Source organism: Mugil cephalus, chromosome 1, assembly GCF_022458985.1.
Source record: "Mugil cephalus isolate CIBA_MC_2020 chromosome 1, CIBA_Mcephalus_1.1, whole genome shotgun sequence".
NCBI classification, from domain to species: Eukaryota; Metazoa; Chordata; class Actinopteri; order Mugiliformes; family Mugilidae; genus Mugil; species Mugil cephalus.
In genome coordinates, this window is record NC_061770.1 from 50,001,941 (window position 1) to 50,029,364 (window position 27,424).

At 43.4% G+C, this 27,424-nt stretch overlaps 2 protein-coding genes across 3 annotated transcripts; both read right to left on the reverse strand.

Moving 5' to 3' along the window:
• Positions 1-561: 561 nt before the first annotated feature.
• si:cabz01101003.1 (ubiquitin carboxyl-terminal hydrolase CYLD) lies at positions 562-10,323 on the reverse strand. 2 transcript variants are annotated; one of them, XM_047568060.1, is made up of 17 exons: positions 10,231-10,323; positions 9,755-9,981; positions 9,197-9,314; positions 8,834-8,991; positions 6,835-7,467; positions 6,616-6,721; positions 5,980-6,416; positions 5,320-5,485; positions 5,017-5,158; positions 4,382-4,504; positions 3,179-3,270; positions 3,009-3,072; positions 2,623-2,827; positions 2,439-2,547; positions 2,214-2,332; positions 1,428-1,635; positions 562-1,335 (listed from the first exon to the last, which is right to left on the reverse strand). In XM_047568060.1, exons 2-17 carry the CDS (start codon positions 9,923-9,925, stop codon positions 1,151-1,153), a joined length of 3,036 nt encoding a protein of 1,011 aa, XP_047424016.1. In that variant the 5' UTR covers positions 9,926-9,981; positions 10,231-10,323; the 3' UTR covers positions 562-1,150. The 2 variants fall into 2 exon arrangements, with proteins under 2 accessions (XP_047424016.1, XP_047424026.1); XM_047568070.1 differs by lacking the exon at positions 10,231-10,323 and having other exon boundaries at positions 9,197-9,349; positions 9,755-9,903.
• Positions 10,324-10,480: 157 nt separating this feature from the next.
• On the reverse strand, positions 10,481-26,522 carry LOC124998620 (adenylate cyclase type 4-like). The gene is made up of 26 exons (XM_047573044.1): positions 25,402-26,522; positions 22,827-23,929; positions 21,289-21,486; positions 21,043-21,204; positions 20,462-20,611; positions 19,727-19,881; positions 19,438-19,549; positions 19,221-19,348; positions 18,481-18,639; positions 18,196-18,355; positions 17,918-18,085; positions 17,780-17,811; positions 17,613-17,666; positions 17,456-17,519; positions 16,878-16,975; positions 16,456-16,540; positions 15,966-16,103; positions 15,754-15,834; positions 15,448-15,623; positions 14,276-14,360; positions 14,014-14,172; positions 12,980-13,126; positions 12,759-12,863; positions 12,493-12,607; positions 12,097-12,221; positions 10,481-11,908 (listed from the first exon to the last, which is right to left on the reverse strand). The coding sequence occupies exons 2-26, from the start codon at positions 23,643-23,645 to the stop codon at positions 11,774-11,776; spliced, it is 3,810 nt and encodes a 1,269-aa protein (XP_047429000.1). The 5' UTR covers positions 23,646-23,929; positions 25,402-26,522; the 3' UTR covers positions 10,481-11,773.
• Positions 26,523-27,424: the final 902 nt, after the last annotated feature.

Consider the following 27,424-nt stretch of genomic DNA (forward strand, 5'->3'; position numbering starts at 1 on the left):
GACAAGAAATAAAAAAAAGAAAACACAAACTAAAATACAATAGTTATACTGAAAACTTCGTTATGCCCTGACTGTGGATATCACATCATTCACTCCATTTTCCGAAATAAAATAAATGAAAAGTATTTTGTCAATAAGCAAAAATGTAGATTATCTATATCATGTTGTGTGAATGTGTAAAAATGAACAGTGATGATGCAGTTACGTCTTCATAAACCAAAATAAATACTGAATAGTTTATCACACTGTGTATCGTAGCCTGTGTTGCACTCAAAAAGAAAACAGAAATAAACATATTAAATATTATCAATACTAAATATGTTCATGTTTACTGTATTAAAATATGTTTTATTTCTAAAAGAACTTTTGAGTGAGAAATGATTGGAAAAAACACAGCATAATAACACTGCATTATGAAGGATTATTTTTTTAGGCACCTGTGCTATAACTTACCATTATTGGTACAGATCTTTTATTTTATTATATTTTACACATTCTATTCTATGTCATTTAGAGTGACGTTTGGATTCACAATAAAGAGACATAAATAAAAACAGGAAGTGAATCATAGTTTTTATTATCTGTGACTTTGATTCCATTTTTTGTATTAAATTAAACAACCCGTAAGCAATATAAATGTTGAAACATCTGTGTGCAACTTTACTGTCAGTTTAAGGCATTTTAAGCTATTATATACACACATTGACATGTAAAGGAAGCAGTGCAAACTGAACAGTACAGTGTACACATGTTATAGGCACAGTGGTTCTGTACAGTGTGCTAAGGTTTGCAGCAGCGTAGGAAAGGAGTGCACAATATCTTATCTAAAGATAATCTACGGCCTGTGCATATTTGATCATAAGGCACATTAGAGGTGTGTAAATACTGCAGTTTTTGTGAACTGTATTTAATGGAGAGAGCCAAGCATCAGAAATAACCTTCTAGGACACTTACAGCCGTTCTGAACTTACTACCATTCAATGCCCCTCTAACGCAGACTCCATTTAACTGCTAAAGTGTAAACAAGGCCCAAGAAGATGAACATGTCACACGTCAAGAGGCTCTGTGAACATTTCATATTCTACTGGGTGAAGTGATAAATAAATGCTGGTCAAGGAACCTGAGGACAAAATGTCTGCACAGTTTTCAGTCACTTGTAGAGGCTGAGCTCAGGGCTGTGGTAAAGACACATGTAGGAGTCGCAGAGCAGGCGGCGGGCCGACTCCCGTAAGGACGTGGAGTCAACTCTGCTCAGCTCGTCCTCCGACAGGCTGAGGTAGCGTCCCACCTCAGGACAGGCCTTCACCTGGGGGATGTTGAAGCCATTCTCTCCACCTGGTTGAGACGGTGCAGACAAACGGAATCTTTAACGGAGTTTGATTTTGACATTTGCTCCAACCCATGTTAGCGGAGACTTTTTCTGTTACCTTCCCGGTCGGCCATGCTGTCAAAAAACAGCCAGTCAGTGGAGAGGGGTCCGTTCTTGACAAAGCTGACGTAATGGCTGGTCTCGATACATGTCACAGCAAAGAGGGACATTCGCTGGCGTGTGCAGTGAAGTGGGCCTGTCCACGGTCCACCAGGAACGCCTATCTTCACAGGACTGTGGGACGCTCGCTTCCTATGACTGTGGACCTGATGATGGATTGGAAAGATGGTCAAATACGACGCACGGGCTGCGCTTACACAGACTCTGATATCCCACCAATAATCACAATAAAATGCCTCATGTATCCACCTCAGTCACAACAGATTAGATGTGAAGGGCATGTGTAAATCTTAGATTCAATAGAACAACATCAGCTCCAAGTAACCATGGAAACACTTAATTCGATTATTTCTCTCTCGCTGGTCCATTCTTTCTGAAACGGTTGCCCCACATGGGGTAAACATCAGGTGACATGATGGAGGGCTGAAGAAAAATTAGTGTTTTAAGCTAGTCCTAATAGTCCTAGTAGCATTTACAGTGGTCATGTTACTGGCTAGTTGATTAATAGCTCCATTTTTGGTCTCCTCCACATTCTGAGGGATATTTCTGTCACTTTCCACTATTGGTGCCTGTCAGCTGGACAAGTATTACAGGGAATTTAACAGAAATTTCTAATCAACCTCCTGAGTCTAGACACAAAGTTGATGTCAACAATGAGTGCGACAGAGCACATGAAAGTCGTGGCCGATAAAAGCTAACAGATTCCAGAGTATGAATCGTCTACCTGTGTGTTGCAGGTTTGACAGTACTGTTTAAGTTGTCCTGGAGTGATGTCCACGTCTTCATAGCATTGCAGACACTCCCACTCAGCCACAGCCTGACAGATACTGCACTGTCTCAGAGCTGCAACGAGACAAAGACGGAGCGAGCAGGTTATCAAAAAAAAAAAAAGCTAAACCAGATCTGTATTCATCTGATGTGCGTAAAAAGTCCTTATAAACTTCCTTACTGTCATCCAGCAGGTCTGTGATGTCCAGGCTCAGAGTGGGCAAGATGGCGTCAAACATTTTGAAGTCCTTCCCAAACCTTGGCATGAGCAGCAAGAGACAGGAGGGAGCCTAGAGGAGGTGGATCGATACACGTGATGTGATTTAACAACGAGCTGGGATTTGATTTGCTGTGACGTTTTTTACCTCGACAAACTTGAGGCCAGCGTGGAGGAAGGAGGTCTCCAGCAGGGCCTGGACGCTGGCGACCCTCATGCGACTGGGCGACGGCGAGGACAGGGGGATGGGGGAGTTCAGTGGAGATTGGGGTAAAGGTGAGGTGGGTGACGAGGGGAGAGCAGGAGGGAAGAGCTGATACAGGTGGCACTCCTGAGGCTGCTGAGTCATTGACCTGAAAGAACAGAGAGAGTACTTTTACTTTTATTTGTGAAATCAACTTCAGTTTAACTAAATAAACCTAAAGTCTCCATAATGGTTTGATCTGGACTGCGGGTCTCAAAGAAGAGAATAGCTGCGTGAGGAAACTCAACAACTGTCCTGCATCAGGGACACAAAGGGGGCAGTGAGGTTACCTGATCTTGAGGAGCGGATCCACTCGGAGCAGCTGGAAAAGCTTGTTGAGGAACTCCTCAGGATCTGGCAGACAGAGCGAGAGCAGCATGACAGCATTCCTCACACTCATCAACGCCACTCGTGGCGTGTGCACCAGCAGAGGGCTGAGAGAGGGCAAAGGAACACAAACCTTTCTCCTGGTTGGTGAAGCCGCCCTCGCTGTTGGCAGCTTCCAGAAGTCGCCTCAGGGCCATGGTCTTGCTGGCACACACGTAGCCGTACCTCCAAACACACCAGGAGAAAAAAGACTTCAGAATGTCTCCGACACCAAAAACTGCACAACACATTTACACCTATGTTTCGATTTCAGTTCTGATTTGGGCATCACAACTTATATGAGTAAGTTGGATCAAATGTATGTTGCAGCGACTGATTGATAGTCAAGACTGTACTAAACGTATTTACGTGATCTATAAGAGGTAGCAGAACACTGTATTGTCACAACGTGGTCAGTGTTATTTACTGCTATTTACGTGTTTGTTTAGGTGCTTGGAGGAAGAAACTGATGAAATTTAAGGAATTGACAGAAACACAATATATTTCTTCTTCCTGTTTGACAACATCAAATACTCCAACGTATCCATTGTGGCACAGTGTTGCCTTGAGGCAACAAACTTGTTATAGATAAAGAAATAAATCTAAAAATCATGACATTTTTACTGATATTATTATGCTGTCCTATTTGACAAACATCACAAATAATGTTTTCCTCAGTGATTTCATGATGTGAACCATAAAGGGTTAACACCACTGAGTCTTTTCACACAGCTGATACAGAGCCTCCACTTCCTTCTCATCAAAGGCAGAACACTGATAGTTTACAGCATAGAAGTATTTTTCTTCTTCTTTTTTTTTATTAGCAGAACCTTTAAAGTTATTGTAGAGAACATTCTGGACAGTAGCAGTCATATCAGTCCACTCCCATGTTGATAAGAGCATTACGAACTTGAATAATATCCATTTAAGGCCCGTTTGGAATAAATAAAAACGGTGGGTGGTAAATATTTAAGTAGAATTGCTGCCCTATTACTATTTTAGGCACCAGATGTTTGGAATAAGCTTCAGTCAGGACTGCATCTGTGAAACCTCATACCTGAGACTAAATTCAAAGCTGTGATGAAAACAGTGAAGTCCAGACTTTGTGTATGCAAATGTTTCTAATTAAGTGTGTTCTTCTGTAATGAATTTATTTGTTGTTTGCTTCTATCTTGGCCAGGTCTCCCTTGTAAAACAGAACCTTCCATCTCAATGGGGCAAACCTGGTTAAACAATGGTTGTGAGTTGTGAGTTGAGAGAGAATGAGATTAAGAAACGAGACAAAAGACACACACACCTCCTCAGTGGGTTGACTATCTCGCAGCGCAGCAGGTCCTGAGCCTGACCGGAGCTTTGTTCAGGTTCAGGGTCAGACGGCCAAAACAGCACCCAGTCTGCTGAGCTGCAGCAGGAGAACAGGCTGAAACGCACACAGAGCGATTCAATGAGCAGCCAAACAGCAGCGCTGTGATGCTGTGGTGACACTCCTGGTGGAGGACGCTGATCTACACCTTCGTAAAGATGGCCGACACTCGGCGCACTATAAATAAAAGCTGAGCTGCCTTCGATGACGCATCAATCAACCACATGTTTGGGCATCCTCCCACGAACAGCAGACGCTTAACACTTAGCAGCCAGTTGGTACGTGTGTTGTTAGTATTGTGAGTGTAGAGTAACTGAACTGAACGGAGCTTAACTCTTCAGCCAGTCAATAAAACAGCAGAATATAAATAAAATAATAGAACCTGGTCCCTTCTTTCATGATGTCTTCAGTCACCAAAGGTTATCACAGAATATGGATTATCTTCTCTCATCTTACTATTATATACATAAATGTATCAGTGAGCAATCATAATGTCCACCTTACACAAATAAAGCTATGTATAATGTATAACCAGGAGAGACTGAAGGAAAACATCTATCAGACTTCACCTGAACAGCGTAGCGTCCAGGTAGCAGGAGTTCAGGTGGCCCTGGATGCCCCTCTTCCAGCCCTGGTAGAGGTCTCTGGCCTCGTCCCCCTCCACGGGAGGCGTGTGCTCCTCCACACGCTCGCTGCCCCACTCTGCAAAGGCTGACAGCCACAAACACACAGAGGACAGAAGTCAACCTAAAACCTGAGAGCACCTTCAGCTGCAGCAGAGGAGTGGAGGAGAGGGGCAGCAGCATAAAAAAAAAAAAAAAAACGTGGTTCCATCTTGAATGAAAGTGTCCAAGCAGACAGTATTTTCCCACCTATGGAGTTGCATCGCTCCACCTGATTGACGGGCGTCTCGGGGGCGGGGAACCTGGAGTCCCTTCTGCAGTTGCGAAGCTTGACGAACAGCCCCTTGTTGGCCGGGCAACGGAAGTGACGTTCGCCGAGGTAACTGCCGTCTGTTCCTGCAGACAGCTCCTGGTCCTGACACACACACACACGCACGCACACACGCACACACGCACACACGCACACACACACACACACACACACACACAACGGGTTTGTATTTCATCAGTGATGTTTACAAAAGTTGACTGATGATACACATCTGGTAACAGAAATCATAAGAAAGTGGCGAGTTCCTGTAAACTATTAACACAAGCACAAATTTACAAACTTTAAGAGTAAACTACAATAGACCAGTAGTTAGTCCCATGTTGTTTACCCTGTCTAAAGGTAGACATATGCACCATAAACTAATACATTACTTGTCTATAATAGAGTGATAAGCATTTAGTGTTAGTTTAAGATTATTTCAATAATCTAAATTAGACATTAACAGCATCAGAAAACGGTGATACCAGATTTAGTTGTCATCAGTATTCGCCATCTGTCCGTCCATAAAATAAAAGGTGTATATGAGAGAGGATCCGCGGTGCTAGCATAAAAACATATCGTCCAGAGTCCGTCCTCACCAGCTCTATCCCGGCCACTGGCACTGAAATGCCACTGATCCGTCCAATCCAGCGGATGACCCCGAACAGAGGCGGGTCGTTCACTTCCACCATGGAGCCCACCTCCAGGTCCTCGTTCTCCTCCGCGTCTTCGGCGCTATCTGGAGACCTCAGAGGCGATGGCGGGCCGTGGATGTCGATGTTGTGCTGCGGCTGCTCGGTGGCAGCGGGCGAGGCCGGGCCTTGGGGCTTGGGTGGCGGCAGAGGAGGCAGGAGCTTCTGAGGCTTCGGCGGAGGAAGGGGAGGGGGCTTGAGTGCAGATTTGGCAGGGGGGATCAGGGCGGTCTTGGGAGCCGACAGAGGAGGAGGTGATATTGGGACTGGTTTGGTGACGGGAGGCGCCTGTGCCTTCAGGATGGATTTGGGAGGAGGAAGCCTAAGTCGCTGGGATTCTGGTTCTGAGGACACGGAAAACACGTTTCAGTCTGATAATCTTGGAAAAATACTGGAGCAAAATGTGTTTGTTCACCATCATTCTTTTTTTTTTCCTCAATGGGGAAAATCCTTTTTAAACTAGCGATTAAAATCTAATGTGGCAAAGGTCAGAGGTTAAAGTGAGTGGAAATCTAATGCTGTCAATGTAACGACTTTCTATACCCAGGAAAACCTTGGTGACTGGCAACAGGAGTCCATAATGGAGCGAAGGAATGTGGCAGAGCTTCTCTCCTTTGTAGACACCGTCCCATTTCCCGACGGGAGTGTCCTGCAAAGTGAGAAGACGCATGGACTGAATCGAAAGATCACATAAATAAACACGAGGGCGGATTAGGAACACACGAAGAAGCTGAATCACAAAAAAAAAACAAACAAACTGACCAGAAGGACTCCGACATATATCCCTGTGGAGGAGCGACCCGGCAGGAAACCACAGAAGCGAACCTCCCCAGCACAGATGCCGTCGTCCATGTGGAAACACACCCGCTGCCCGATATGGAACGGTGGAGGGGAAGCGGGGCCTCGGACCAGTGCCTGGTTGTGAGGTGTCGACTCTGCTGTTCGCGGGAGGATGCCAAAAGCGTGTGGCTGAGTCGGGCTACTGGGATGATGCTGGAGGAAACTAATGTGACGACTGTGCTGCAGCTGTTGCTGCAGCTGCTGCTGCAACTGCTGCTGAGGCTGTGGCTGCTGATGATACTGCTGCTGTTGCTGCTGCTGGTAATGTTGTGGCTGGTGGTGGTGATGCTGCTGCTGCTGCTGCTGCTGATGGTGATGGAGACGCTGGTCGTTGTTGCCATGGTTCCCGTTCACGGAGTGATTGTTGCTGCTGCTTCGGTGGTGGTGCTGGTCTCGGTCTCGGGGTCGCTCGTGTGCGTCGGAGCCGTTGCCGCGGGACCAGTGGCGCAGCCTGATGTGACTGGCCGGGACGAAGAGGGCGCAGGCGTCGGGGCAGGTGAAGTGCCGGTGGCCCTTATACGAGCCGTTACCGACTCCTTTACCCGCCGCTGAGCCCTGGAGGAGGAGGAGGAGCAGACGAGCAGTTACAGACACTACAATGTCTGCTTTGCAAACACCCGGCAAGGGATAGGACACCACTTCTCCTCCTTGCCACATTAAAACAGCAGCCGACATGTTAGCAAACTACAGCATCAGCACTGAATTAGCCACGACTCCAAGAGATTCTACTTTGTCTCTCATTAGGCCGCTAGGTCCTCAGCTTCTAATAGTTCCACCATGTGACGAGTTAGCGGCTAATTCTGTCGGCGTTCGGTAATGAACAGGGAGAGTACTGTGCGCATCGTCCTTTTAGCTGAGAAGATGCCAAGTCATTGTAAGGGCGGCCATTCTCCGGCCCCTGAGCTGGCGGTGAAGTTTCCCACACTATTCCACCCAGCTGGACCCCTGCCCCCAGCTTTTCAGACAGTTCAGTCTGCTGAATGTGCGGCGGAAGAAACCAGCCGCAGAGCTCCGTCTGACTGGCAGACCAGAACAGCCAACCAGTGCACAAGAACAGAAGTGATGAAAGCAAACAGAGCGTCAAACGGAGGTCAAACAGAAAGCGTCGTGGAACACGATCCTCTAGAATGAATGAACTGTGGACCAGCTGATCGGCAGGATTCAGGAGAGGCCGGCTCTGTACAATGGCTTGCAGCTCTCCCTGGCTTCCTAGCCTCCCAGCTAACAGTACCTCTTCCTGTTTGCTCTTTTGACTGACGAATTCTGCCACCAGCTGTTATGAAGTTGTTTCCTCGCAAGGCGGATGAACAAGCAGGTGGTTAGCCTGAGTATTTACAGTGTGTTTTTTGTTTGCCGAGTCTATGTTAGCCGACCAGTCCAGTTTGTGATCCAGCTGTAGACCCAGCTACTTATAGGTCTGAGAAAACCTAAACATTCTCTGTTGATGGTTACAGGCTGCAGGCGGGGCCTCGACCTTTCAGAAATCCACTATCATCTCTTCGGTTTTAACTGTATTAATCGGAGGGTTTGCTCTGCATCATGAGACCAGATTCTTATCCATCACTGATACACCACAACTGAAGTGTTGTCTGAGAACCTCTGCGTATGACATGACTCTGTGCTGCAGCTGCAGCTGAAGTCTGAGGTGTACGGGGTGAACGGGAAAGGGGCAGAGCTCCAGTGCTGCTGGAATTCTAGCTTCATCAAGGTTGTGGCATTCAGAAGCTGATTAAAATACCAGAGAGCTGTTGATTCAACTGTATGACCGCGATGGAAGCAGCAGTTTGTTGCACATGTGGCTCAACTGAATGGTACCGAGGCCCTTGTTTCTATTAATTTGCTTCTTGAAATGCGTTGTATTTGAGTTATACTTAATATCAAACTCCTGACTGAGCTTTGAATATTTGATTAGATGGTTTACCTTGAGCTGAACCCCAAAGAGCACGGCGCTGCTCCCTCTGGTCAGCGGCCCGATGTACTTGAGCTCGGCCTCTGCCAGCTCGTCTGCCTGACCCACCTGGACCCACAGCGGCGCGTCTGCAGGCAGAGAAGACAGATGCTGCAGCTTCCTAGGGTTGGCTGAAAAAACAAACAAATAAAAACATCACTACAGAGGCAGGAAAACCACAAATGCGGTTTAATCAACACACACATGCTTTGGTGAAGCCGTGAAGTTTATGTGCTATGCAGGTAGTTAACCGGGAGAAGTAAAAAATAGTACAAACTAGTCATGCCGTTTGACCGAACTTCCCGTATTCGTGCATATCTAGGACAGCGAACTTACATAGCAGTCTTAATCGAGCCTCCGGATCCTGCACGGGCTCCAGCAGGCCAATGAGGTCAGATGGGACTTCGAGGAGGACCTTCCTCTCTATTTTCACCATCTCGCTATTGTCCAACACCTGCAGGAAAACAAAGGCGGTTCTGACAAAGACGACTGTGTTGGAGGAAGTAGGACAGAAGGGATTAGAAACACAGGAGACAAGTTAAGTTAATTCTAAATATTCCCACTGTTTGAAACGGTCAGGGTGGTCTCATCCAAAGTGAGATCATCTCATGACAGGAGAAATGTTTTAAGATGAGTGATCAAGGCAATATAATTTAAGGAGATGCATCAAAAAGCAATCTGAACATCCTCTTGCCATGGATGCCAGCTCATATGTCAGTTGGTTAGATTGCCCTAAACTTTGATAAAAGCAATTTTATAGTCTATAAAATTACATTTGTGCATTTTTTTTTACAGTAAAGTTGGTGAACTGATATCAGAGTGTCTCTGTATCCTCCAAGGCAGCTTCTAGCTCCGTATGTTAACTTTACTGGGAATGGAAATTAATATTAATACCTTAACCCAGAGAGAGTCGCCCCTGTTCTTGCCCGAATCCTGCTCCTGGCAGATGAACCCCCGCTTTAACAGAATGGTACCGTCCAACTGATCGTGCAGCTTCATGTCGGACGAGATCAAGAATGTTTTGGGGGGGCGGCGCTTCCTGTTCTGCTCATGGGCCCCCGACATCTTAAAGGTGTCCGTGTGTGTAGCTAGTTCACAGCGGAATTAAGTCCTTCATTTTTCTAAATAAAATGAAATAAAAGAGAAAAGGCGAGTTAAATGGGTGCCGGAAAGTGTCCGTTCACCTCAACTGACGGCCAGGTAACGACGGTCAAATGACGTTCACATTTAAACTCATTCACGCTTAAACTTAAATTCGTTGGTGAAAACCCGTTAAAAGAGCAAAAGTAACAGCTCTACCAATTGTCTACTAACAAAATAAACACACAGTTAACTTTGACATTAAATACGGTCCCCCATTACAAACTCACCAACTTCATTAACTCCGACCTGAGCCTCTTCCCTCACATTTAAAGGAGCTCGGCTTCAATAACAAATCGCACAGTGAAGCAGGAAGCGGGTTGATTGACAACACAACAGCCAATGAGAAGTTAGAAAAAATAAGCGTGAGGAATCTAAACCAATCACAGCGTCTGTGGGTGTTACCGGAACAAGAGGGAAATTCCACAGCTCTCAGTAATCAAAGTACATTTTATGCAATGAACAACGCAGACAAGAGTGGAAGTTTTTTTTTTTTTTTAATTATTATTATCACATTATAAATAGAATAGAAAAATATTTCCATGTAGTGACTACAGTCAGCCTCTTTTTCCATTCACACTTCATCTTCATAGTCGTCGCACATCATTCACAACAGAAACATTCTGTACACAACCAAAATTGTACTGTAATGGAGAAGTTCCTTCAAAAACACAAAAACAACAATTAGAAAGTGCAATGTCAAATGTGCATCATAACTTTTCCCGCCTTCATTATACATATATGGAGAGACATTACATGATTAATGTCAGTTTTGGGCCATAGCGGATAAAGAAGTTCATCTTCGTATCAACACAGTTGCTGTAAATGTCTCTGGCTCCAGCAGTGAGTGATTTTACTCATCATATAGTGAGCTGTGGGAAGTTTGTACAAAGTGTGATCTTCCCTTTTCAGGTTATTTTGTTTGAGTAATATTTATGAGGCAGAGTCGTGTAAACTTAAAAAAAAAAAATTCCAGATAAAAGCAGAAGTAAAATAAATTGCCTTTTACAACGCTGTGCATCTTTAAACACATTTGAATTTTCTTATCCCACTGTTATTCAGTGGTAGAATCAACAACTGTGCGTTTCCTTCAATGACAAGTCAAAATAACAAAGACATTGAATATTGTGTATAAATACAATCCATAATGACAAGGCTGAGTTAAAACAGTTACATTGTTTTTTTGCGACTCAGGGCGAAAAAACAACAAAAAGCAAAACAGAAATAACCTAAAACAAAATCCTATAAATAAGAAAATGATTGTCATATTTCTTATTTAAGAATCTACGTCTGTATTATCATTCATAAAAATAATCTTTGGTTCTGTATTTCTTACAAAATAAAACAATCCATGTCAGCATTGTTTAGTAACTGGCCATTACATTTGATTAGCCATACTAAGTGTACCAAAACAGCACATTTCAGATTAGATATTTTCCAAATAACCCAGTGATATGAAACACGACATGGTCGGCCCTTTATATGAGTCCATGCATCCAGCTGCCAGTCAGGATTTTATTTAGTGTCTCAATCCAAAGACAAAAGGAAGTGTTTCCCAGACGTGAATGATTAACAGGTGTCCTATCTCTGTTTCGGCACTGAGTCAGTGCAGGCGTCCGTAATGACTGCAGGCCCGCTTGAACATACAGTTACGTTCTATTTAAAGTCCTCGCCACTGATTGTGTTCTCTCTTTGAGGGGGAAACCAGAATGAGTCATGTAGTGTCAGTTTAGCTTCATCGCGACAAGCCCAGGCCTGCAGAGGACATCTCCATTAGAACTGAGGAGACGATTGATCCGTATTAATGAAGTAGGTCGTGAGTTCTCCTTTGCCCTTCACATAAACTACTCCTCTGACAGTGACGTTGTACCCCACACTCTGGACCATCTGGGCCGTCTCCTCCGTCACCTAAAAACACACACACAACAATTGAGACAAAAAGGAGTTTATATGTTCGAATAGATAATGTTTATTCTTCAACAGCCACTGACCTCCCATTAATTTCCCTCTAGATTTCTTATATTAATTAAGGCGTGCTCTTGTTAATGCAGTGCGTGTTGTGTTTCACATGTACCTGACGCATCTCTTTTGCTCACCTGTATCTTGTCCAGCACACCTGTGCTGTCCATCCTGCTGGCCACATTAACAGAGTTCCCCCAGATATCATACTGAGGTTTATGGGCTCCGATAACACCTGCAATCACCGGGCCGTGGTTGATCCCTGCATGCAAACAACAAAGATGAATTATTAAATGTTTATAAAGATGGATCATAAATCTTGAAATTGCCACCTAGGGAGGTTTGATCAGCAGTCCTTAGTTCTTTATCAAACATATTAAAACTGTTGTATACTTATAAACCATAGAATACTTTTTAGTGTTGAGACAAGAAAATGAGAAGAGTTAGTCTTAAATTTAAGATTTTTATTGTATTTAGTACTATTTTTCTTGAAAACACTACGTTCTACCATTATTCATGTAGAACAGACTCACCGATCCTGAGTTTGAAGCTGTTGAAGGAGTGTGTGTTGATGAGCTCCAGTTTGGCCATCAGAGCGATGGCAAACTCCACCATGGAGCGAACATGGCTGTAGGACATCTCTACTTTCTGTAGGGGGAGCCAGAGGTCACACTATGATTTTGCTCATCAATTAGATAAGAATAAGGACTTGACAAACACTTATTTCAAACACTGTCTTTCAGAGAGATTTGCATGTCTCTGTCTGTTTATGATTCATACCATTACTAAGGGCACAAACCTTTGTTTCATCAACAGGTGACTGTGTCAGCCCTGCAGCGGCCATGTATGTGCTGCCGATGGTCTTAATCTTCTCCACTGAGGAGAATTTAGGCTTTGACAGAAGCTGTGTGAATGAAATACAAGAAGGTTGAGATTTTAGCTGTAGACAGATATGAAATGTCCTGAGCGCTCAATGCTGACAGTTAATGAGATTAATTTAAGTGATTTCCTTCCTCATACCTCATCGAAGTCTGAAATGATTTCGTTGAGGAAGCGCAAACACTCCAGGCCGTCCCTGTTGGCGCTGCTCTCGCTGTAAAACTCTTTGAACTGGGGCACGGATGCGAACATCACACACACACAGTCGCATGACTGACTGTACAAGTCCTGGAAGAGAGTTACGGGAGATAAACAAAGTCAAGTCCAACCTGCAGTCAGATTTCAGAAGACAACGCTGTTCATATAATTTGTGTAGATATGTAGAAAACATCTTTTTATAGTTGCTTTAGTGTCAAAACCTCTGAAATGAGATGCAATCAACATAAATATCAACTCCATACTACAGGGTAAGCGTTCACCACGTCAAAGTGGTGAACACAGTGATTATAGCAGCTTACTAACATGTAGTAAACTCACAGTGCAGCAGACGTACACTTTAAAACTGACTGTTTATACTATAGACAAATCATGACATCACCCATTGAATTCTGAACCTGAAAATAAAGCCTGAAGTGGGCGGAGCCTATGGTCGCCATGTTGGATGTGCTTTACTCTGCCCACACTTAGATACTCCAAATATGGGCATGAGGGTCATGTGCAGTTCGACTTTTTGACGAAGGGGTCTGTGGGGATTTTTTCCCTTTTGGAGCCGGCCTCAAGTGGCCACTGGATGAACTGCAATTTTATTCATAGCTAAGACCCGGAGGTCACATGGTACACTAATAAACACGCCAGCCTATTATAAACAGAACATTACTTACAATAGATTTAAAATGCACCGCCACATGTAACTGGTAAACAGCAGTAGTCCATGTGCCTCACCTTTGTTTTTCTCCCCTCATGTCAAAATTAAATCAGCTAACCAGCAGGTGGCAGTGTAGTACCATACATAACCGCTAACTACAAATCTTATAATGCTAATATGACATAATCATTAAATTATATAACAGTTCAAGTCTTTCTAATAACATAAACATTAAAGTGTAGTTTATACAGACGCACTGTCGCTATGTATTAGTCAGTAATGAATCATCTGTGTTTTTTTTTGTATTTACTTGGTTGCCAACTGTTTTTCCGATGAACAAGGCGGCGACATGGAGCGGCAGGACATTCTGAAGGAGCAGCTTGTTCACGTTCTCCATGGTCTCCATCTCGTCTCTTTCTGTCTGGAAGCAACGCTCTAGCAGGAAATCTACACGGCAGCCCAGCTCATCCTGACAGAGTAACATAGGCACAGTTCAAATACCCACAAACATCCCTGAACTCAGATGATTCTTTTAAATGACAGTTAAAAAATATTTGTACACACACACACACCTGTCTGGCAAGTATGAGGCACACAATGTAAAAAATGACGAGCCAAACTCCAGACATGATTTGAGGGTCCTTCAGCACACCAGGCCTGTAATGAAACACATATTTAAAGTTATTCTGTGCAAACTACTGGACCACTAAGCAGCTTCCACCACCTTTTTCCTCAAACAAGAGAATCTCGTAGGTCCAAGATAATGGGACTTGTGTTCTCTGGGAGGCATCTGTCTATAGAGAGCTGCTGAATTAATGATGGTGATCTGAAACTCCAGACAAGGATTCACAATCTGGACTCTTAGTGGTGGACAAAAGGCAGGAAACCTGACACCTTGGCTGGGCAACGCAGGGACTGGAGACTGGAGAGTCCTGAGTGAATGTGTTATTTTACAGGATAAATGGGAGTCTGTCAGAAACTGTGGACACCTAACAAGTTTCAACATTTTACAGTAGACGGGACATTAAAACCACCACACACTGAAATGAATAACATTGATGCTACAGTTGTGGAGATTCTCTGACCCAGTTATCTAGCTGTGACAATCTGGTCCTTGTCAAAGTCTCTCAGATCCTTCACTTGTCCATTTGATCATAACATGTTCACTTACTGCCTAATATCTCCCACCCACTGACATGTGACATTATAAACAGATCAACATTTACTATGAATTATCTACATATTGTTATACTTAGTAATAAACACTGTTGGTTTGGAGTCGACAGCATTAACACTTAGAGCACTTTTCTTTTGAAAATAGTGTGACATAGAACACACCTGTAGTTTAGCTGGAACAAAGAAAGCATTAGCAACATGTGGATGATTTAAGCTTATCCACACTATCCTAAAAGCAAAGCTCGAACAAAGGCTTTATGTCACCACTCATCCTGCAGTCTTCTTCAGTTCACCTACTTTGAAGATTTGCTCAGATTAACTTGGGCGGTGTCTTGTTTTTCCATAATTAGTGGTGCTTTAAAAGCCTAATCTCCAAAGTTAACAACAATACAAATACTTACTTTGAAGCACCGTAACCGGACGTCTCCCAATACGTTAAATACTTAAGTGTGTTCACAAAATTTGTCTTCATTGTGGTTGAGGAGAAAGTTTGGATTCAATTTTGTCACTTTTTACGGTTCAACAATCAAAAAACCCAGCACACTGTTTCCTACGCAGTGCTACTTACTTGGTGCCGTTGTAGAGGAGGGCAACCAGGCACTCGGACCTGGGAGCGTAAACGTGGAGGAAGAGGGCGAGGTAGACCACCACAGCCAGGGTGAGCAACAGCCCCTTCACAGACAAGCTGGTCCTGATGAACACGATCACTCCCAGCATGGCCACCAGGCAGCAGTACAGGTAGTACTGAAGGCGCATTTAGAGACAAGTGTCAGTCTGACATGTTAGCAAACACGACACAAAACCTATGAAGGAAATTCAGTAACAGCAAAGTTAAGATTTAAGTAAACTAAAAAGACTGAATAAGCACACTCACAGGCACAGTGTAGAGTCTGAGACCCTCTAACTCTGTCCTGTTGGTGAGTGAGGAGGTGCAGTTTGTGCCTGGGAGGAAGACCTGGAAGGAGCAAAGACGCATGTTAGATACTAAAAATAAATGAGAATAACAGAAAATACACATTTAAATTTCATAATACATGAAAACAAAAAGGTAAACTTGATGGTGAAGTAACTGCAAAAGGAACGTACAATGTTTAAGATGGCCATGAGCAGGGTGAGGAGCACACAGAGGGTGACCACAAACAGGCGTAGCGCCGCCCTGGTGGAGAGGCCGCGGGACAGGCCGGATATCCACTGGACACTCAGAGGCATCTTGGAGCGCCATTTCTGAGAAGACCAAAAACATGCACGCATTTAACAAAGAGCTACAAAATGAAAGCGTCCTCGTGTAACCGGCCCGATCAGAACAGACTGATGCAACCACAAGGAATTTAACATTGTTTGATATTGTCAAAACTGATCTGTTCAGTAGCCTTAATCCAATTGTTTCTCTCTGGTTGGAATAAATCTGCTCCATGTGGGGTAAACAACATGTGACGTGGTGAATGTGTTGGTGGGGTGCACGATTTTCGTGCAGTGTCAGTCACTTGTACCACTAATCCTGATTATATGCGACCGGAGCAATACTGTTTGTTTTCTATTTTACCATTACTGCACAGTAAACCACATGTATGTTTACCTCCAGGTATCCAGTGAAAGAAATGGACAGAAGCAGCACCATCACTGGGAAGGTGGCACTGTAGGACACAGCCAACGCAAAGTTCCTGAAAGGATATAATGAAGAATATAATAAGAGTAATACGTTTTATTTATAGAGCGCTTTTAAAAGGTACTCAAAGACACTTTACATTTACAAAAAAATCATAGCAGAAACAGTATAAATACACACACACACACACACATACATATATATATATATATATATATATATATATATATATATATATATATATATATATAAAACACTTCACAGACTCTTTAACTAATGAAGATGTCTGTTTGTGAGCTGGCAGGAGACTTGACATGAAGCTTGTGACAGGCAGAGTTTGACTTAGTTTTTTCTGTGAAGTTTGGTCACATGCATGAATATGACAGACTCACTTTTCAGAGACCAGCATCTGGACGGTGAAGAGAGTGACGAAGATGTAAGCGATGAAGCTCACTGAGTGGTGCAAACCGTGCACTTCAGAAAGGCGGAACTGGAAAACAAATTGTAGTCGAGATGTAGTCTGACAACACTGGTCATCGATACAAATGTGCACTCACCTGCCAGTTCATTAGGTACACGAGTGAAAACAAATGCATTCTAATGAAAAAAACTTGACTCCTTTTCATATTGGAGGACGCTCTTTAATTGTATTGTGTTGTACTGACACATGATTCTATTATTTTGACAAACCCAGTTTAGTCAGTGGACTAAATAACAGAAATGCTTGGTTTTTAATTCGGCACATTTTAACAGCACCAAAACTACATCCTCTGAAAGCGATCATCCAGTTGAATTACCACCTCTCTGACACTTTTTCGACATCAACTGAACATTAGGAGGAGGGTTTAGTACAGGACAGTTAAATGAAATTGCATTTGTTTTCTCAGGTGTACCTAATGCTGTGGCAGGATTGGAGTATAAATCCAGCACAAGCACATCGCTGTCATCTTAGAGGTGGGAGTCTATGTACCTGTCTCTCTAAGCTGAGGTCGTTGAACAGCAGAGTCAAACAGTTGAGCCTCTTTGCTCTTCTCCTGAACAATGAATGAAGACAGTGATCAGATCTCTGGCTTCGTTTGTCAACGTCAAAGTCGAGCACAAAGAAGCAAAATCAGAATAAAACTTACACCGAGGTGTCCAGTGTGTCCAGTGATCCTCTAACACCGTTATCAACAACCAAACTGGGGCAAAACAAGAACACATTCAACTCAACTGAGGTAAATTACAAGATTTTTACTTACATGATCAATAGTAGTTGATTTATTTTACTGTGTGTCTGGTTCGTGGTACATACCAGTTGGGGTTGTCCTGGCAAGTTAGTCTTTCCTGAATAAAACACACAAACACATTTTGAGACTCACGACTGAAATCTACAGAAGTGACGTACAGTGCTTAGATAAACAGATCATGAATACGAAGCATGAGTACGTACAGCAGGCGCCTGTGACGTGTGGTTCGTGGCAACATTGGTGGGGACGACTCTGTTCTTGGAGGGCGTGGCGTCAGGGTTGTTCAGGCCTGCGAAGGGGTTGATGGTTTCCCAAGACTGGAGGTAAAGAGACATGCGGACCGACGCCCTCTGCCTCCTCTCTCCTGGTGCCTGGAATTAACACAGGAACAAATCTATCTTAAAATGTGACCAAAGTTTGATTTCCAAAGCTCTCGATTTCCCAAATCTTTTCAGCTCCTCACACACGTGCAGAAACCTACCAGTCTAAGTTGGTTGGAAATCCTGTCTTTCTTTTGGGGGTCAATCACCAGGTATGTTTTTCTTCCTTTAAGAAGAGGATCCCTACTCGCCCCGTCCCCCTCTTCCACTTGGTATTCTCCATCCAAGTGTTGCAGCGTCTCCTCTGTGATATGAACTCGCCTGTTTGTAGAATTAATATGAAAATAGACAAATATATATCTTTTAAAAACTGGATCTATTGACTTATCTCTTTACTGGAACTACTTGGATTTGAAAGATCTCTGAGCTGAATGTGTGAGACTCACCCTGGAAGACCGCCAGACTCCATGTGATTGGCTAAAGTGACGTCATGTGACCACACGTCGTACTGCCACTTCTGCAAGCCGATCACGCCAGAGAGCACGTTGCCGGTGTGAACGCCGACTCGCATATTGATCTCAACCCTGGTCGCCTTCCGCAGATCCCTGAGAGACAAACGTGTTGCACTTTTTTCTGTGTTTTCTGTCTAAATTGTCCCCACGGAACTAACTACACAACAAATTAGGAAACACACGATGATATACGGATGTAAAACTAGTTAAGAAAGTAAAGAAACACTGATACGAAAATCTGTTTCTCATTCATCTTTCTGCACTTCAAGGAAACTTTAAGCAGGGATAATAAACTATTGACTATTTTCTGGAATGGTCAAACTAAAAAACAATCATGGCACATCTGAGTATGAACTCTCTGGATGAAGAAATAAAGTCCAGCTGTAATCTGAGTAGACCTCATAGGAGCTGTGCCGTTCACATCTGTCGCAAGGCATTTATATAAAGGGTGGTTACAGTGGTTCCACGTTTTATAACTGTGAACTTTATACACACAGTAGTTTCCGTTGTAGATAAAATAAGTGTGTCACAGGAGTTATAAGGAAGTCAGACAGAGCGCATGTTATCAAATGCAAAGCAAGACAACTAACTTGTGAAACCGGGAGCAGAGGTTCCTCATGAAAACGCATTTCTATAGAAACCAGAATACCGACTAAGTCCCAGCTAAGACCGACCTGATGGCGCTGCACATGTCTAAGCCCATCTGAACGCAGTTCTTGGCGTGGTTGGGGATGGGATCAGGTAGACCAGACACGCAGTAGTAGCAGTCGCCCAGGATCTTAATGCGAAGGCAGCCGTTGTCCTACAGAGGAGGAGGAAAGAGTTCGCGCGTTAATAGTTTCTTCGTGAAGACGCGTGTTCATTTTGAGCTGTGTGCGCCGGCGCTTTCACCTTGGCAATGTCGTCGAACTTGCCAAAAAGCTTGTTGAGCACGGCGACCAGCTCCTCTGGGGAGCATGTGCTCGCCAGCTTTGTGAAGCCCACGATGTCTGCGTACAGGATGCTGTAAGAGCCCATCACAGACACACAAATACCACACACGCATTAATCACTCTGTGCTGCTGAAATAAATACAATAAATGTGAGACAAATGTAAATCTTTCAGATCCTAAGCCAAGTGGCAAATCAGTGAAAACCTGAGAGACTAAGGTACAAGCATCTTTATGAAAGTGACCATCACCTGACGTCTTTGTGCTGCCGTATGTAAAGGCTGTGAAAGTTGTGGAATTTCGACTCATTCTCCTTCTCGCTCTCGGGCTTGGACAACCTCTTTATCACCTCCGTCTTCAGCTCCACCGCAATGTACCGTGGCAACACCGACAACAAGAGCTGCTCCTGTTGCCAAGGAGACATAAAGGATGGAAGTGAGTCCTGAGATTGAGGCGTTCGGGTTTGTTCCTTACGAAGGACACGAAAGAAACGGGCGACCATGGAAAGCCTCCCGGAAGCCTCTGGTGGCGTTTTTTAGCCCGTGGATAACGTTGCATTGGTTTGTTTACTTGCTGTGAATAGTGTCCGTTTGGGTTTGCCTGTTCTGTCACTGCAGGGCTTCACACAAGTCAATGATTAATCTATTGGCCTAATAGCATGAAAAGCATACAGAGACCAAACCGAGCCCTGTAATCACACTGATTACACAGTATAAATTCAGAGGTTATTAGAGCAGCTGCCCGGAGAGAGCAGCGCTGCTGTATGAATATCCACTTGAACAAACAGTCACATTAAAAATATGTATTTTTTAATATTTTAGATTATATTTACACCAAAACAATTGCTTACGTCTAACCTCCTGACACATACTCTGTCTAAATGTTTGTTTTCAGACGAACTAAACCGTGATTCATTTGACAGGCTGAGATGGAATGGATGACAAGAAAGATTAAATCAATGTTGTTTAATAAGAATGAGGTTCAACCTGCTGATATTTCCTTATCTCCTTCTTGGAGCGAATGGCACTGAACATCTCTCTCTTCCTGTTGGACAGCCTGAGGTCGTGCTCAGTCGTCCACAGGTGAAAAACCCCGAATGAGTTCACGCAAACGAAGAGCACGGCATTGGCCACCAGCTGTGGTGAAAGGAGAAGAGATGACGGGTTATTTATGATGACCCCCCCTAGCAGGCCACAAAGACAGACTGCCGCTCACGCGACTGCACGAATTGGACTTCTCTATAAAAGAGCATCAGGTAATAAGGATGATTTACATTTTTTCCTGTGGCAGTGGCAGTAAGACAAGCTCATGACAAAGTACAACAGGCCACTGTGCAGGCTGACTGAGGCAACATGCGACATTTGAATTTGGACACTTATTTTAGCAAATGCAAAAACTGCATCTCTCTAGAACCGAAGGTTATTTGCAAATTCAAGCCCGTGTTTACAGTACATGCAGGATTTACTGGCACCAACAGCGAAACTTAACTGAGATTATTACGCACCCTCCACGAGGACAATGGAGCGATTTAATGTCAAACCATGAGTTCAGATGCAGGAGTCTTTACCTGCACGGCTAGATCCGGTGTGTCCGGCCTGGTGACGGGCACGTAGACGCTGATAATGATGATGTGTGAAAGGCTGGTTCCTATCCCGACTATGAGGGCCCAGGACAGAGAGAGAGGCAGCACGGTGTACACACTCAGAGAGAGGAAGAGGAAAAACGCGACCTGAGGAAAGAAAAGAGAAGGATTCAGGATGAACATAAAACTCCAACCAAGTGAAACTCTAAGCGTTTTCTGGATTCCTCTCACCTGTTCCCACGTTGTGACAGGCCCTCCGGTGAAGATGAAGACGAAGGCGATGATGTACAGCGTCCCCCAGACGGAGAGGGCCAGCGCTCCTCCGCAGCGCCTCACCGTGGCCAGCCAGGGCAGGCATACGAGCAGGACAGCGTTCAGACAGAGGACCACGCAAACCACCGACAGGGCACCAACATGGACGGTGATGTTCTGCGCAGAGATGAGAGAGGGAAACTAAAAACGAGCCTAGACATTTTCTTATTTTTCTTGCAGCCAGATAAACGTTGTGTCGGTCCGGCTGTTAAAAAGCTGTTAACTTAAAATAATTAAATTCATGATCAGATGCTTTTGCAAAGCTTCACCGTACGCTGTCCTGAACTGACTCTGCTGTTCACTATATTCACAACAACACACCTGTCTGCATGAAATTAAAATGCTTTTATTCATCAGACATGAGACATTCAAATAGGAGACGCAATGTTTTTAATCTGCTCCTGCCATGTAAAGGTATTTTTCCAACAGAAGCCAGTGTTTTTTCTTTTAACCCTTTTTATGTGAAATACTACTTTCTAGTACCACTTTCAACCTGGTGACTGATTTATAAATTCACTGGGAGGGAGGGAAACACTGTATGACTGCAATTTGTTCTTTAAAAATTGTGTGACTAGTTACTGGAGGCCTTAAACACAACCTCCCCCTACATTCTAACTCTATTTCACTTCTGTGAAGCTAGACAACATATAAATGCGTTTTAAGAAATGGTGGATACTTTCAGGAGAAAAACATTCATAATCGCAATCGCCTTGTACGCAGACGTGACCTTGCCAGCTGTTAACTAACTTCGCTAGCTGCCTAACGGTGGTGTTCTCGTGACTTACACCAAGCATTTTGTGTACACAACTTTCACTGTTGTCACCAGTCGTTCATTCCCACAATAGTGTGCACGCTCGGAGTGGTGGGATCAGGTTCGCTGCTCTTGGATATGGGGGAATGTGAAACTGTGGCACTTTGGTCCCAAAGCTGCCTCTCTCACTACTATTGTACAGTTCCCCCAAAACTAGTGACGAGTTTCGATACAGACAACCCTGAGATTAAAGGTCTCATGCTCTACTGATTAAGCCTGACTAAGCCTGACTACCAGGTCTGTTTGATGGTAGAAATGTTTCTTCTACTGCTGGTCTTTAATATCTTACACAGGTCATAAATAAATTAGTTCGTTTTGTAGGTTTCCCTTGTTCATCAAAATATAATTTGGGTCAAATATGTCTTTTTAGAAATCAGGTAAGACCTATACACTGTTTTCCACTTTGGGGGAAGTCTTGTGCGTCTCTCAGAAAGCACAGGAATGTTATGACATTTTGGAGGAACAGGTTACACAGTCTGTGTCATTTTCTCTTCTGTTTCTTTGTAATTTGACTCTGTCAGAAACCCAACTTGGATGGTACTGCTAAGTTTTCACTCATTTACATGAAGTTGGAGCTAATTGTTACTTTTCTTACAGACGAGCCTCTCAAATGCACAAACAAATGCACGCACAAACAGTGCCTCACCCTTCCAGTTGTTGTAATGAGGGTGATGATGGCCACACAGAAGAGCAAAGACAGCACCAGTCCGGACAGCATGGCCGGAGTCTCCTCCACACACTGAAGAAAAGCCCGGCGGAAGGCCTGGTAGCAGCAGCACACCCCCTCTTTCACACTCTTCCTGGACCGCGTGCTCTTCCTGTCATCCGCCACGTCCTCGCCATCCCACCTGACATCCACGACGTTCCTAGCTCGGCTGACTTCGAGTGAAGGGTGAGGGATTGCTCTGGAATCACCCCCGTCATGATTTGGACTCTTCTGGGTGCGTAAGGTAGATCCGGATTGAGTGACAGGAGAAATGGGGCTCAACTTTTCCAGTGAGTTCACATCGAGCTCAGATAACTCTTGATCAAAGGTGCTGGTGCTGGCGTTACTGTGAGCGTAACCCGGGATGGATTTTGAGCTGCCATAGTCCGAATCACTGCTCATTTGCGATAAAGTCCTGCTGCCATTTTGTAGCTTATCAGTGGACGAGCCGACGGGGACATCGTGGTCCGTATTCTGCGAGCTAACGCATGTTCCCTTCAGCAAATGATTGGCCTTGGAAGGTTCAGGGGCCTGCGCTGTTTTTGCCACACCGACCACTACGGGAATGTCGGAAACACTGCGTCCTGACTCCTCAGAGTGTTTTAAGGGACTTAAGTCATGAAGCTCCAAGACATTACCTCCAGAGTGTTTGCCCTCTCCTTCACCGGGGGCGAGAATAGTGTCCGGCATTAAGTTCACCTTTGGTCCTTCTTCCCCAGCAATCCCCTTGTCCTGAAAATGCTGGGCCTCGCCCGGCATGGTGACCTTTCACAGTCTATGAATTTGTCCCTTCGTTTCCTTCAGCTGTCTGTCAGCGTGAAAAGTAAACTTTAATAGTTTTCCTTGTCAGGCGTCCTCCGAGATCTTCAAAGTGTCCGGCAACGGTGATACTAATCCAGGAAGAGTCCAGCGCCTGTGATTTCAGTACTGTGAGATGGTTCTTTCTGCCTTCACACTGTTAAGGTCCCAAAGATCTGCAATCAAACCGCGGCGTAACCTCGTTGGAAGACCATAGATCCACAGCAGGAAGAAGAGGAGGCTCCCTGCCAACAAAAAAAAAGTTACAACCCAATCAAAAAAGAGCAAACAAAGCAAAATACTGTATGAACATTCAGATTTGTAACTGTCTCTGTCTCGACTAAGAAGTCCAACAAAGAGAGCTACAACTTGTGCCTGCACATGGTTTTAATGCCATTTTAATGACATCTTCCAGTCATTTCCCCATTAGGTAAAGAACTTGTTAGTCTAGCTGCCGGCTCTTCCTCAATAACACCGTTCAGGTGTGTACAGGAATGACATGCGAGTGACGCACCCTGTGCACATTAGCAACATTTTTTTTTCCAGCCACCACCTACGCTCAGTGGTTTATTCTGATCTGGTTCTCGGCTGCTTTCTTCTTCTTCTTCCCCGTCAACTGACTTTGTCAGAAAAAAAAAAAAAAACACTCCGTACCTGATCAGCATGCAGAACGCCGCCTTCCTCATACCCTAGTCTGCTCCAAATTGTGGGATTAAAATGTATTTTTAATCCGTTTCCTGATTTAAGTCGTGCATGGATTATGCACTAATTCATTTGATTCATGCCGTTCAACCTTATCGACCTATCCGTTGAAACAACTTTGCGTATCCTTTCACATGAAATAACAACACTCTGGCTCCTTTTAGAGCCAAAGCAGTTCTGTGACTATGTGGTGATGACAGTACATTTATTGTTCTTCCTTGCGTGCAATGGTGCTGCACTGGTGTCCTTTTTCCCCCTCTCTGCTGGTTTCACTACTCTGTTCTGCTTGTGTGTGAGATACTTTCCAAAGAGTAGAGGGGATTTTCCAAAGCACCATGAGATCAAACTCAACCCAGGTTGCCAAAATCTACATGTACAACTATACAAATAAAATCTGCCGCTTTTTAAAGAAAAGAAAATAATACTGAGGAATCTGTGGTAAACCGTGTCAACAAATCCCCTAGCATGCCATTTGTTTCTGTAAAATATGGGAAATAAGCAAAAAAATTGTCAACTTCCCAAAGTCTCACTGACGAAAATGAGATTTAACCCCAAAATTAGCTGAATTGAAGGTGGAATTTTAATTTTATTGACCGATTCAGCCTTATTTGTGTGCTTTGAACACCAAAAACATGACCCCATCTCTTTTTACCGCTTGTGGAAAATATCTCCCAAGTTTAAGAACCTTGTTAAATGTACGTATTGCATTTACGTGAGTTTTCAATGCGGTTTAATAGTGAATAATGAAATCTAATCTTACCAGAGAAGAGGGAAAAAATGAATGATAGAGCGGCCTGTGGTGCAGCAACACGTCTTTAAAGGCAACGTAAATAATATGCAAATTAGCTGAACAACACAGTACCTCAAATAAATCAGCACAAACTCTTACCTTATTAATATGCCTGACTTGACTTATAATAATAAGCCTAGTTTAAAATATTTTTGTCTTTCGTTCACGTTTTGAAAAAAGTAAAATAGTTGAAAAGAAGTTAAAGTACTAATAAGATGCGCTTACCTCATTGTTTATCAGTGTCAACGTCCAAACTCACTGTCACTTTTGACGTTTGTCACCGCTTCCCTGTGCGTATTTATCGCTTCTCCCCTCCGTCATCTCTTTATTGCTGTCAGAGAGAGGCTCACGGTCGCGTTTAAGGTCCACAAAGCAGCCAAAAAAAAAAAAAAAAAAGAATACATAAAAAACTTCTTTTCTCACCAAAGGGCAGACGTTAGAGAAGTTCACGCCGACGAGTCACTCTTGAGCGAGGCTCGAGCGCGAGGCAGTTGAGTGAGAGACGGAGTGAGGGCGGGGGCGCGCAGGGGCGAGAGCGCGCTCCGGTCGAGCAGCTATGCAAATAAGATGGAGGTAAACAGAGAGTCAGAGAGATGGAGGCAAGGGTCAAAGGTTACGCCACAGAGGACTGGATGCTGACTGGAGTTACTGGCGCTACTGTTAAGGCCGTTGCTAACTAGAAATAGAGCTGCCCAATGCCACGGTTCATCTGTATCAGTACAAGTACACGGGATGATTACTATTTTTATTTATTTATTTATTTTAATTTGTGCACATATTTTTGTTGACTGTTATAAGGCAAGAATTGTTCAATCCAAATTGTGCACTAGGTGAAATGGTGCTATGACAAGACAAAATAATTTAAAAAAAAAATGCCATAGACAACATAAGAAAAAGTGCAAAAGTCTATTCAAACTGTGCAATGACAATACAAAGATACTGATGAAGAAAATTGTAAAAACTGTGTAAAGACCAGGTAAAAGTGATGCAAAAAGAAGTTGAAAATAGTGCAAGGACCAGGTGAAAATGAGGCAAAAAGAAGTTGAAAATAGTTAAAAAGGCTGGGTAAATGTACTGCAAAGACAATGTAACAGCAGTGCAAACACAAGAAATGTAAAAAAAAAAAAAAAAAAAAAAAAAAGACGGCAGACTGAAAATGACACGACAAGGCAAAAATAGCACAAGGTCAGAAAGCAAAAGCAATAACATCAATTCAAAACAGTGCAAAGACAAGGCAAACTAGAGTAAAAATTAGAACACAGCATAACAATCCAAAAGCAAAAACATTATTTTCAACAAATATGTCAAAAACTAAAGTCAAAAGTTAATACATTATCTTTAATCAGCGCAATAAAAAAATGCAATTCTGAACGTCCTGCCAGTAGAATCCAAACTGGAAAATTCAGGACCAAATTAAAAAAATAAAAGGTGTTTTTTGAGTTAATATCAATGATATTAAAGCATTAGTATACATCATGCCAAAGAGGCAGTCAACATAAAGAGTAAAAACCAGAACATATGAGGGACACACTGTGCAAGGCTAAACTCATGCAAAGCTTCGATGGAAAGAATGAAAATGACAAGAAAAAACAGCCCAAAGAAAAATCATAAATGCGTGTAAGACAAAGACAAGACAAAAGGAGTGCAAAGAGTGAGGTAAAAGTAGCGCAATGATTAGAATAGTGCAAAAGTAATAACACACGGAAATATTTACTGATATGGTCAAAATGGTGCAAATCACAAGGCAAAATTGTGCAAAGTTTGGTAAAAGCCTTACAGATATGAAACATCAATACAGTTAAAAGACATACAAAAGCATTCAAATAAGGCAAAAGTGGGTGCAAAAACAAGACAAACGTCATGCAAAATTTGATAGAAAGCGTGCAAAACTTGAGACAGCACAATGTCAAAAACAAAGACAAGAGGAAACTAGTGTAAGGATTAGATCGAAACAATGAGAACTATTTCAAATACAGACATCCATTTCAGCACAACCAGTAGTTTGGCCAACGGTGTAAAATGTTGGCCAAACTAGTGCAAAGACTTCGCAAAAATGCCTATAATAAAAACTGTGCAAACGAACAACTCAACACTAGTGCAAAGACAAAACAGAAGAACTAGAGTTGCTGCAAGGCTGCTGAGCGTAAACATTTTGAATAATCAAATGTATTATTGAACATACTGAAGGTTGTGCTGAAATGGATGTCTGTGTCTGAAACAGTTCTGTAGGAATGAAAAGAATTTGAGG